Source organism: Chiloscyllium punctatum, chromosome 11 (genome assembly GCF_047496795.1).
Source record: "Chiloscyllium punctatum isolate Juve2018m chromosome 11, sChiPun1.3, whole genome shotgun sequence".
Lineage (NCBI taxonomy): Eukaryota > Metazoa > Chordata > Chondrichthyes > Orectolobiformes > Hemiscylliidae > Chiloscyllium > Chiloscyllium punctatum.
In genome coordinates, this window is record NC_092749.1 from 70,150,153 (window position 1) to 70,163,016 (window position 12,864).

Below are 12,864 nucleotides of genomic sequence, written 5' to 3' on the forward strand. Positions count from 1 at the left end.
GAGTGAGGCAGGTAGAGTTACAGGAGTCTCAGACCTCATCCAATGGTTCAAGACTCGTGCTCCATGTGGACTGCAGGGAGGATGAGCCAACTGACCAGACCACCATGATGCAGGGAGCCATTCAAGTGTTTGAGAGGGGGGTGGTGGGGGGGGGTGGGTGGAGAGAAGAGTAGAGAAATATTGTTATAATTGGGAATAATATATTTAGGGACACAGACCAGGATTGCAAGTCCCAAAGGTTGTGTTTCCTATCTGGTGCTCAGGTTTGGGATATCTCACCTGGTCTGCTGAACTTGGAGTGGGAGAGTAAAGATCCAATGGTCATGGTCCACTTAGGTACCAACAACATAGCAGAACTTCTGCCCTGGTTTTATATAAGAGAGTTAGCTCAGAGTTAAATTAAAAAGCAGAACCAAAAAAGATGATAATTTCTAGATTACCATCTCAGCCACAAGCTAATCAGCACAGCATGGCTTAAAGATTGGTGTGGGAGTAATGGGTTTGAATTCATGGGGCATTGGCACCAGCATTGAGGAAGAAGGGACGTGTTCTGATGGGTCATTCTTCAGCTAGTCGTGCTGGGACCAGAGTCCGAGTGAATCACATAATTAGGACTGTAGACAGGGTTTTAATCTAAATAGATGGGGGAGGAGGGATCAATTATAGGAGATATTAGAAAACCCAAATTAAAGGAGGTGGTAAGAGTTCAGGTTAGTGATGTGGTAGATAGTTACCAGACAAAAAAAAAAAGGCGAGGAACAGAAGAGCTGAATATCTTTATGTACCAAGGAATTATAACAAAGTATTTGAAATAAAGTGGATGAACTAATCGCACAGATAGATGCAAATAGGTACAATATAATTGGGATTACAGAGACGTGGGTGCAGGGTGACCAGGAATCGGGAACTAAATGTCCCAGAATATTCACTATTTAGGAAGGACAGGCAAAAAGGAAAAAGGTGGAGGAGTGGCATTGCTGGTTAAAAAGGAAATTAACACAAGAGTGAGAAAGAATATTAAGCTCTGACAATGTGGAGGCTGTATGGGTTGAGATGAGAAATACCTAGAAGCAAAAGACATTAGTGAGTGTCATATATAAACCCCCAAATTGCAGTGCTAATGTTTGGAATTGCATTGAACAAGAAATTAGAGATGCATGCGATAAGGGAATAATTGGTGATCATGGATGATTTTAATCTGCACACGGTTTGGGCAGATCAAACTAGTCACAATGCCGTAGACATGGTATTCTTGGAGTGTATACGGGATGGTTTTCTTGACCAATAGGTGGAGGAACCAACTAGAGAGCAGGACATCTTAGACTGGGTACTGTGTAATGAGAGTGAAATCATTGGCAATCTAGCTGTGTTAGACTACTTGGGGATGAGCGATCATAATGTGATAGAATTTATTATCAAGTTGGAGAGTGAGATAGTTGTTTTTGAGACTAGGTATTGAATCTTAATAAAGGAAACTATGAAGATGTGTGATTGGGGAGAGCTACTTAAAGGAATAACAGTGGATAGGCAATGGCAAATATTCAAGGAACATGGGGGAACTGCAACAACTGTTTAATCCTGTTCGACATAAAAGCAAAATAGGTAAGAGGCCAGTCCATGGGTTACAAACAAAATTAGAGTTTGTATCTGATCCAAGGAAGAAGCATACAGATTGGCAAAAAAAAAGTAACAGGTCTGAGGATTGGGAGCAAATTAAAACTCAGCAAAGGAGGACCAAGGAATTGTTTAAGAAGGGGAAAATACACTATAAAAGTAAGCTTGCACAGAACATAAAGACGGATATAAAGTTTCAATAGGTACATGAAGAGAATGAGATTAGTGAAGACAAATGAGGGCCCCCTGCAGACAGAAACGGGGGAATTTATAATAGGGGACAAAGAAATGGTTGAACAACTGAATACATACTTTGGTTCTGTCTTCACAAAAGAAGACACAAATCAGATACCAGAAATGTTGAAGAATGCAAGCTTTAGTGAGAGGGAAGTACTGAGGGAGATCAGTATGAGTAGAGGAATGGTGCTGGGAAAATTGAAGGGATTGAAGGTGGATAAATCCATAGGGTCTAATAATCTACATCCTAAAGTACTTAAAGTAGTGGCTCGAGGAGAGTTTCTGCAGATTGCAGCTAATGTTACTTCAATATTTAAAAAAAAAGGTAGAGAGAAACCGGGGAATTATAGACTGGTAAGCCTAAAATCATTAGTGGGGAAAATTCTTGAATCCATTATCAAGGATTTTATTGTGGAGTATTTAGAAAGCAGTGACAGAATCAGAAAGACTTGGCATGGATTTATGTAGGGAAATCATGCTTGACAAATCTGTTGGAATTCTGTGAAGATGTAATTAGTAGAGTTGATAAAGGGGGGGGGCAGTCAATGTGGTATATTTGGACTTTCAGAAAGATTTTGACATAGTGACGCCTAAGCGATTATTGCACACAAATTAAGTGCGTGGGATTGGGGGAAGGGTACTGAGATGAAGAGAAAACTGGTTAGCAGAGAGGAAACAAAGAGTAGGAATTGATAGGTCCTATCAAATTGGCAGGCAGTAACTAATGGGGTGCCACAGGGATCGTTGCTAGGACAACAGCTATTCACAATATTGATTTGGATGAGGGAACAAAAATGTGACATCTCAAAGTTTGCAGATGATACTATGACACGGATGGGGAGATCCTTCAACATGAACTAGATGGGTTGGGCGAGCGGGTAAATCAATGGCAGATGCAATATAATTTGGATAAATGTGAGGCTTTTCACTGTGGAGGCAAAAAGGCAGCAGCAGATAACTACCTGAAATGATTGTAAATTGGGAGAGGGGAGTGTGCAGCAGGACCTGGGTGTCCGTGTGCACCAGATGCTAAAGGTAGGCATGCAGGTGCAGCAGGCAGCAAATTGTATATTGACCTTCATTGGGAGAGGTTTCGAGTACAGGGGCAGGGATGTACCTTTGCAGTTATACAGGGTCTTGGTGAGGCCACATCTAAAATATTGCGTGCAGTTTTGGTCTACTTTTCTGAGGAAGGATGGTCTTGCTCTCAAGGGAATGCAGCAAAGGTTTACCAGGCTGATTTTGGGGATGGTGAGACTCACGTATGAGGAGAGATTGACTAGATTAGGATTGTTTTTGCTGGAGTTCAGACAAATGGAGATCTCAGAGACAAATAAAATTTGATCAGGATTTTAAGAAGTAGTTGATGCCAAAATATTGAAAGTATTCAAGAGGCAGTTACACACAGCACTTGGGGCTCCTATCTTCTATATTATGTACATTAATCTTTTTTTAAAAAGTTGCAACAAGACATTGCTCAGAGCTGACAGCAGTTACAAGGCGGAGACTCAGGAACCGGTAAGGGCTAGAGATCTAGTGCAGTGTGGTTTTCAGACCTAGTCATACAGGAAATTTCCTTGGAGCCGGGAACAGTCGAAGGCCAGAGATTCAGGAACCACTAAGGGGCTAAACAGCTTCTGATGAGAGGAAGGGCAAGATCCCAGAATGATGTCATCGACAAGCCAGAAAGTGATTAGCTATTTGATGGGTGAGTATAACTCTAACTTTATATTCTAATTAAATAACCTACCAGTTAACTGTTACTGTGTGTTAGTGATAATTCTTTTTTTTTAAAGTAGGTAATTTTTGGGTTCAAGCAGCACGCTCCACCCGAACATGTGGGAGTTCTTGGATGCTGATTGCATCGATGAGCAACATAAGGTGGTGCTGTCAGTACCGCCAACTCGGGTGCTGGGCTATGGAGCATGAGCGAGGTCTGGAGGCACTGAGGAGCATCCAAAAGAATGACAGTTAGGTTGATAGCATGTAAAGGTGGTGGTCACCACACAGAATAAAAGGATGCAGGAGGATAGGGAATGGGTGACCATTGCATTCAATAATAACACGAGGCAAGTAGTGTAGTAGTCCCTTAAGGCCATCCCAATAGCCAGTTTGTACTGTGTTGAGTTCTAGCGATGGTGATAATACTCAGGGAATTGAAGCCAAAGCAAAACCCACAGCACTGCGAGTTGCTCAGCTGCACAGAGGGGACAGAAAAAGGCAGTTAGGAGCTACAGTGATAGGAGACTAAATCCTCAGGGAAGCAGAGGTGCTTCTGCAGCCGCTCTAATGACAACAGGATAGTGTGGTGCCTCTTGGGTGCAAGGGTCCCTGCAGTTTAATGAGTAGCTGCAGGGCATTTGGGGGAAGAGAGAACGAGCTACTAGTTGTGGTACACTTTGGTACCAACAATATACATAAGAAGAGGGATGAAGTCCTGAAGGTTTAGGGACTTAAGAGCCAGATTGCTACCTTTGAGGTCCTGGCTTTCATTCTCCAGATTATTAGCCTCACTAATACATGGCAGAGGTAAGAATTGGCAATTGGACAATTTAATAAATGACTGAGAAGGGAAAGCTTTAGATTTCTAAATAAGTGGGACAGTTTCTGGGGAAGGTGGAACCTGTTCAAGAGTGGTCTTCACCCAAATAGTTACAGGACCAATATTCTTGCAGATAGTTTTGCTAGCACTGTGGGATGGACTTGAAATTCGTTTGGCAGGAGGATCGGAATCTAAGGGGAAGATATGAGTTAGCTAGAGTGAGTGAGCGCTTCAGGAAAAAGCAAATCAAGACAGTAAATAAAAATCAGGAAGCAGCTGTGCAGTGTAGCACAAAGATGACTGGAAACCATACCATGGCAGAAGAAGTGAGAATGTTTGAAAACAAAGGTTTTTCTGGTGGAGGTGTTAGGATACAATAAAAAAAAGGTATCAAAACTAGTATTCAGCATTTTACCTGAATGTTCACAGCATCCAAACCATTTGATAGCACAAATCATTGCAAATGGGTCTGATTTGCTGGCCATTAGAGACATGGCTGCAGTGCAGTTACAACTAGGAGTTAAATATCCAGGGGCATCAGACTATGTGGAAAGACAGACAGGAAGGATAGAGAGGTAATGGGTGGCACGGTGGCACTGTGGTTAGCACTGCTGCCTCACAGCGCCAAAGACCCGGGTTCAATTCCCGCCTCAGGCTCTCTGTGTGGAGTTTGCACATTCTCCCAGTGTCTGCGTGGGTTTCCTCCGGGTGCTCCGGTTTCCTCCCACAATCCAAAAATGTGCAGGTTAGGTGAATTGGCCATGCTAAATTGCCCGTAGAGTTAGGTGAAGGGGTAAATGTAGGAGTATGGGTCTGGGTGGTATACGCTTCGGCGGGTCGGTGTGGACTTGTTGGGCCGAAGGGTCTGTTTCCACACTAAGTAATCTAATCTAATCTAGTGTTGCTCTAATATTTAATAGTGGCAGTGAGAGATGATATAGAGAAAAAGGTCGAATCAAATGTGGATGGAAATTAGAAATAGTAAGGTGACAAAGTCAATGATAGATGCAGTCTATAGGCACCCAAATAGCATCATTTTGGTGGGGTGGGCAATAAACAAAGAAATAATCAATCAATGCATGTAGAAATGGTACGACAATTAGATTGATTGTCAATCAATCTACATATTGATTGGTCAAACCAAGTTGGTCAAGGCAGCCATAAGGAGTTGTTTATAGAGTGTATCGGCAATGGTTTCCTCAAACAGTATGCAATGAAACCTACAATGGGAGCATGCTATCCTTGATCGGGTCCTGTGTAATGAGACAGGAATAAGTAATGATCTCATGATTACGGATCCTCTCAGTAGGAGCAATCACAGTGTGACTGAATTTAAAATATTGATGGATGGTGAGAAGTAAGATCAAGTACCAGTGTCTTGTGCTTAAACAAAGGAGACAACGTAGGGAGGAGTTGGCTATGATAGACTGGGAGCAAAAAGATCATATGGTGGGACAATTGAGGAACAGCGGAGGACTGCCAAAGTGATTTGTCAAAGTGATTTTTCACAGTGCTCAGCAAAAGGAAATACTAGTGAGAGGGAATAATTGTAGGGAAAAGGAAAATCAGTCATGGATAATGAAGAAAATAAAGGACGGTATCAAACTGAAAAGCAAATGCATACAAACTGGCAGAGATTAGGGGGAAACTAGGGGATTGGGAAATATTTCAAGGTCAACAGAAAGCCACAGAAAAAAGCTATAAAGAAAAGTAAGATGGATTATGAGAGCAAACTAGCTTAGAATATAAAAACAGATAGCAAAAGTTCCTATAAATATATAAAATGAAAAAAAGTGGCTAAGGTAAACATTGATCCCTTAGAGGATGAGAAGGGGGATTTAAACTGGGAAATAAGGCATTGGCCAAGGTATTAAAACAAATATTGTGTGTCCGTCTTCACAGTGGAAGTGTAACATGCCAATAATTGATGACAAACTAGAAACTATTATCACCACTAAAAAGGCATCATTGGGCAAGCTAATGGAGCTAAAGGCAGATGTCTCCTGGCCTTGATGGAATGCATCCCAGGGTACTAATAGAAATGATAGGGGAACTAGCAGATACACTCCTGGTAAGGTACCAAAATTAGGCGGACTGGAGGGCAGGTCTGGTCAATCGGAAAACAACAAATGCGATGTCATTGTTTACGAAAGGAGGTAGAACAAAAGGCAGGTAACTATAGGCCCCTGAGCTTAACTTGTTGAATCTATAATCAGAAAAAATAGTAAGAGATAGAGATAGAAACTGCCCCATTGAACAGGCACAGCATTGGTTCACGAAAGGCAGGTCATATTTCACTAATTTACTGGAATTATTTGAGGAAATTATGCTCACGGTGGACAATGGGGAACCGGTGGATGGAGCACTTTTGGATTTCCAGAAGGCATTCAACAAAGGTGCCACACAAAAGGCTGCTGCATAAGATAAAGGTGCACGGCAGTATGGTTAATGTGTTTGCTTTCTCTTAGTTAATCAATCTACTATCCATGCAAAGAGTGGGGATAAATAGGTGTTTTTGTGGGCGGCACAGTGGTTAGCACTGCTGCCTCACAGCGCCAGAGACCTGGGTTCAATTCCCGCCTCAGGCGACTCTCTGTGCGGAATTTGTACATTCTCCCGTGTCTGTGTGGGTTTCCTCCAGGTGCTCCGGTTTCCTCCCACAATCCAAAAATGTGTAGGTTGGGCGAATTGGCCATGCTAAATTGTCCATAGAGTTAGGTGAAGGGGTAAATGTAGGGGAATGGGTCCAGGTGGGTTGCGCTTTGGCGGGTTGGTGTGGACTTGTTGGGCCGAAGGGCCTGTTTCCACACTAAGTAATCTCATCTAATCTTTATTGGTTGATGATCATTGGCTAGTGATGTGCCTCAGGGATCAGTGTTGGGACCCCAATTGTTTGCAATTAACATAAATGATTTAGATTTGGGAACGAAGTATAGTGTTCGCAGATGACACCAAAATGAGTGTGAGAGCAAAGTAATATAGATAGGTTAAGTGAGTGGGCAAGGGACTGGTACATGTTGGTAAATGTGAGGTCATCAATTTTGGTAGGAATTACAGCAAAATGGACTATTATTTAAATGGTGAAAAATTGTAGCATGCTGCTGTACAGAAGGACTTGGGTGTCCTTGTGCATGAATCACAAAATGTTGGTTTCCAAGTACAGCAGGTAATTAGGACAGCAATTGGAATATTGTCAGTCATTGCTAGGGGAATGGACGTTAAAAATAGTGAGGTTATGCTGCAGCTGTATAGGATGCGGGTGAGGCCACACCTGGGAGTATGGTATACAGTTTTGGTCTCCTCGCTCAAGTAAGCATGTACTAGCACCAGAAGGGTGCAGAGGTCGTATATTAGATTGATTCCAGAAATGAGAAAGATGCTTTATGAGGACAGATTAAATAGACTGGGACTGTACTCACTGGAATTTAGAAGGATGAGGTGGGAATCTTATAGAAACGCAAAAAATTATGAAGGAAACAGACGGAATGGCTGTTTCTACAGGAAGGTGAAACTGGAACAAGGAGACATAGCCTCAAAATAAAGGGGGAGCAGATTTAGGTCTGAGTTGAGCAGGAACTTCTTCACCCAAACGGTTGTGAATCTGTGGAATTCCCTGCCCACTGAAGTAGTTGAAGCCACCTCGGTGAATGTTTTTAAGGCAAAGACAGATTTTTGAACAGTAAAGGAATGAAGGGTGACTTGGAGCAAGTGGGTAAGTGGAGCTGAGTCCACAAAAAGATCAGCCATGATTTTACTGAATGGTGGAAAAGGTTGGATGGGTCAGATGGCCTACTCCTGCTCCTATTTCTTATGTTCTTAAACCTTTTGAATTCTCTCATATGAGCTATGGAGATGCGCATTACTGAGTGTATTCAGACTGAAATTGAGATACATTTGGCTATGAAGTGAATAGATGGATTAAAACAGTACCTTTTCAATTCCACATTTGACACATACAAGGCACATTTCTTCTTATATTCCAGGCATTTCACAGATGCAAGTGTTTTCTTGTTGATCCACATAATCAGTTTCCAGGACAAGAGTTTTATCAAGATTATATAAAATGAGGTGTGCCAACACAGTGGTAGATACTCTGGTGACTGACAGATTTGGTTTGGTGAAGCAAGCTGGCATTTAAAAAAGTCTTACTTCCCATAACTGAAAACCTTCACCATAGCAAACATTTGTACATCGACAAAAAAAAATTAAACATGCAAAAGAAATGTCATCAGCAAAAGATCGAGATAACCAAGGTTAAATACTCAGTGAAAAATACACAATGTGCTTCAGAAGACAGAAATCTGAAATTAAAATAAAATACTGAAAAACACTGAACAGAAAAGGCAGTGTCTATGAAGAGAAGTTTCATAACAGTGACCAGCTACGGCATTTTACAGAATTTTTAAAATATAAATCACTTTCAAAACCATGTAAAACTACATTTTCTTAGTCATAACTCTTGTCACATATTTCCAAAATAAGAATTAAATGAAGTAAACAAATTTATCAATTACCGTTGATGCTCTTCTTATTCTCCTGTTAGGTTTTCCCAAAGCCTCAATAATTTCTAGGGCATACAGGAGTTTATGAGGACTTTTTAGTCGAAGTAAATCTTTCCAACAAAGTACATCACTGCCCTATGACAGAAACATATTTGAAGAACGATGTTCAAAACTACAAAAATATCTAACCATACACAAAATAAAAATGTCAGCAAAGAGGATTGAATAATTTCAGCTTTCCGGTCTGAACTGGTTTGCAATTTTAAAAGATAGGCACGAAACAATACAATTCAAACAATCTCACATATTGAGTCATAGAGATGTACAGCATGGAAACAGACCCTTCGGTCCAACCCGTCCATGCCGACCAGGTATCCCAACCCAATCTAGTCCCACCTGCCAGCACCCGGCCCATATCCCTCCAAACCCTTCCTATTCATATACCCATCCAGATGCCTCTTCAATGTTGCAATTGAACCAGCCTCCACCACATCCTCTGGGAGCTCATTCCATACACGTACCACCCTCTGCGTGAAAAAGTTGCCCCTTAGGTCTCTTTTATATCTTTCCCCTCTCACCCTAACCCTATGCCCTCTAGTTCTGGACTCCGGAACCCCAGGGAAAAGACTTTGTCTATTTATCCTATTCATGCCCCTCAATTTCGTAAACCTCTAAGGTCACCCCTCAGCCTCCGACACTCCAGGGAAAACAACCCCAGCCTGATCAGCCTCTCTCTGTAGCTCAGATCCTCCAACCTTGTAAAGCTTTTCTGAACCCTTTCAAGTTTCACAACATCTTTCCGATAGGAAGGAGACCAGAATTGCACACAATATTCCAACAGTGGCCTAACCAATGTCCTGTACAGCCGCAACATGACCTCCCAACTCCTGTACTCAATACTCTGACCAATAAAGGCAAGCATACCAAACACCACCTTCACTATCCTATCTACCTGCGACCCCACTTTCAAGGAGCTATGAACCTGCACTCCAAGGTCCCTTTGTTCAGCAACACTCCCTCGGACCTTACCATTAAGTGTATAGGTCCTGCTAAGATTTGCTTTCCCAAAATGCAGCACCTCGCATTTAACTGAATTAAACTCCATCAGCCACTTCTCAGCCCATGGGCCTATCTGGTCCAAATCCTGTTGTAATCTGAGGTAACCTTCTTCACTGTCCACTACACCTCCAATTTTGATGTCATCTGCAAACTTACTAACTGTACCTCTTATGCTCGCATCCAAATTATTTATGTAAATGACAAAAGGTAGAGGACATAGTACCGATCCTTGTGGCACTCCACTGGTCATAGGTCTCCAGTCTGAAAAACAACCCTCCACCACCACCATCTGTCTTCTACATTTCAGCCAGTTCTGTATCCAAATGGCTAATTCTCCCTGTACTCCTGGAGATCTAACCTTGCTAATCAGTCTCCCATGAACAACCTTGTCGAACGCATTACTGAAGTCCATATAGATCACATCTACTACTCTGCCCTCATCAATCTTCTTTGTTACTTCTTCAAAAAACTTAATCAAGTTTGTGAGACATGATTTCCCACGCACAAAGCCATGTTGACTATCCCGAATCAGTCCTTGCCTTTCCAAATACATGTACATCCTGTCCCTCAGGATTCCCTCCAACAACTTGCCCACCACTGAGGTCAGGCTCACCGGTCTATAGTTCCCTGGCTTGTCCTTACCACCCTCCTTAAACAGTGGCTCCACGTTAGCCAACCTCCAGTCTTCCGGCATCTCACCTGTGACTATCGATGATACAAATATCTCAGCAAGAGGCCCAGCAATCACTTCTCTAACTTCCCACAGAGTTCTCGGGTACACCTGATCAGCTCCTGGGGATTTATCCACTTTTAACCGTTTCAAGACATCCAGCACTTCCTCCTCTGTAATCTGGACATTTTGCAAGATGTCACCATCTATTTCCCTACAGTCTATATCTTCCTTATCCCTTTCCACAGTAAATACTGATGCAAAATATTCATTTAGTATTGCCCCCATTTTCTGTGGCTCCACACAAAGGCCACCTTGCTGATCTTTGAGGGGCCCTTTTCTCTCCCTAGTTATCCTTTTGTCCTTAATATATTTGTAAAAACCCTTTGGATTCTCCTTAATTCTATTTGCCAAAGCTATCTCGTGTCCCCTTTTTGCCCTCCTGATTTCCCCTCTTAAGTATACTCCTACTTAGAGTGACTCTAAGGATTCACTCGATCTGTCCTTTCTATACCTGACATATGCTTCCTTCTTTTTCTTAACCAAACCTCAACTTCTTTAGTCATCCAGCCTTCCCTTTCACCCTGACAGGAATATACTTTCTCTGGATTCTTGTTATCTCATTTCTGAAGGCTTCCCATTTTCCAGCCGTCCCTTTACCTGCGAACATCTCCAATCAGCTTTTGAAAGTTCTTGCCTAATACAATCAAAATTGGCCTTTCTGCAATTTACAACTTCAACGTTTAGATCTGGTCTATCCTTTTCCATCATGATTTTAAAACGAATAAAATTATGGTCGCTGGCCCCAAAGTGCTCCCCCACAGACACCTCAGTCACCTGCCCTGCTTTATTTCCCAAGAGTAGGTCAGGTTTTGCACCTTCACTCATAGGTACATCCACATACTGAATCAGAAAATTGTCTGGTACACACTTAAAAAATTCCTCTCCATCTAAACCTTTAACACTATGGCAGTCCCAGTTGATGTTTGGAAAGTTAAAATCCCTTACCATAACCACTATACTATTCTTACAGATAGCTGAGATCTCCTCACAAATTTGTTTCTCAATTTCCCTCTGACTATTGGGGGGTCTATAATACAATTCCAATAAGGTGATCATCCCTTTCTTATTTCTCAGTTCCAACCAAATAACGTCCCTGGATGTATTTCCAGGAACATCCTCCCCCAGCACAGCTGTAATGCTATCCCGTATCAAGAGCGCCACTCCCCCTCCTCGTTTGCCTCCCTTTCTATCCTTTCTGTAGCATTTGTATCCTGGAACATTAAGCTGCCAGTCCTGCCCATCCCTGAGCCATGTTTTAGTAATTGCTATGATATCCCAGTCCCATGTTCCTAACCAGGCCCCGAGTTCATCTGCCTTCCCTGTTAGGCCCCTTACATTGAAATAAATGCAGTTTAATTTATTAGTCCTACCTTGTCCCTGACTGACTCACGGCTGTTCTCGGCTGTACCCGTCTCAGATCAATCTCTTTCCTCACTATCTCCCTGGGTCACACCTCCCCCCCCCCACCCCCCCCCCCCCCCTCCTTACTAGTTTAAATCCTCCCAAGCAGTTCTAGCAAATCTCCCTGCCAGTATATTAGTCCCCTTCCAATTTAGGTGCAATCCGTCCTTCTTGTACAGGTCACTTCTACCCCAAAACAGATTCCAATGATCCAGAAATGTGAATCCTTCTCCCATACACCAGCTCCTCAGCCATGCATTCATCTGCTCTATCCTCCTATTCCTGCCCTCACTAGCTGGTAGCACTGGGAGTAATCCAGATATTACTACCCTTGAGGGGGCCTCCTTTTTAAATTTCTGCCTAACTCTCTGTAATCTCCCTTCAGAGTCTCAACCTTTTCCCTTCCTATGTTGTTGGTTCCAATGTGGACAATGACCTCCTGCTGGCCCCTCTCCCCCGTGAGAACATTCTGCACCCTCTCGGAGACATCCCAGATCCTGGCACCAGAGAAACAACACACCATTCTGCTTCTTCTCTGCTGGCCACAGAAAGGTCTGTCCGTACCTCAGACTAGAGAGAATCCCTAACACGATCGATCTCTTGGAACTCGACGTATCCCTCGTTGCATTAGAGCCAGTCTCAATACCAGAAACTTGGCTGTTCGTACTACGTTCCCCTGAGAATCCATCACCCCCTACATTTTCCAAAACAGCATACCTGTTTGAAATGGGTATACCCACAAAAGACTCCTGCCCTAGCTGCCTACCTCTCTTACC

General features: G+C 42.7%; 1 protein-coding gene across 4 annotated transcripts in view; it reads right to left on the minus strand.

The window, feature by feature from the left end:
• Positions 1–12,864, minus strand: part of usp34 (ubiquitin specific peptidase 34) — a 367,536-nt gene that overhangs the window by 185,946 nt on the left and 168,726 nt on the right. For all 4 annotated transcript variants that reach the window (XM_072581002.1, XM_072581003.1, XM_072581001.1 and 1 more), the window contains one exon: positions 8,908–9,030. In XM_072581002.1, the coding sequence (XP_072437103.1) occupies positions 8,908–9,030 (123 nt within the window). The remainder of the gene's footprint in view (positions 1–8,907; positions 9,031–12,864) is intronic.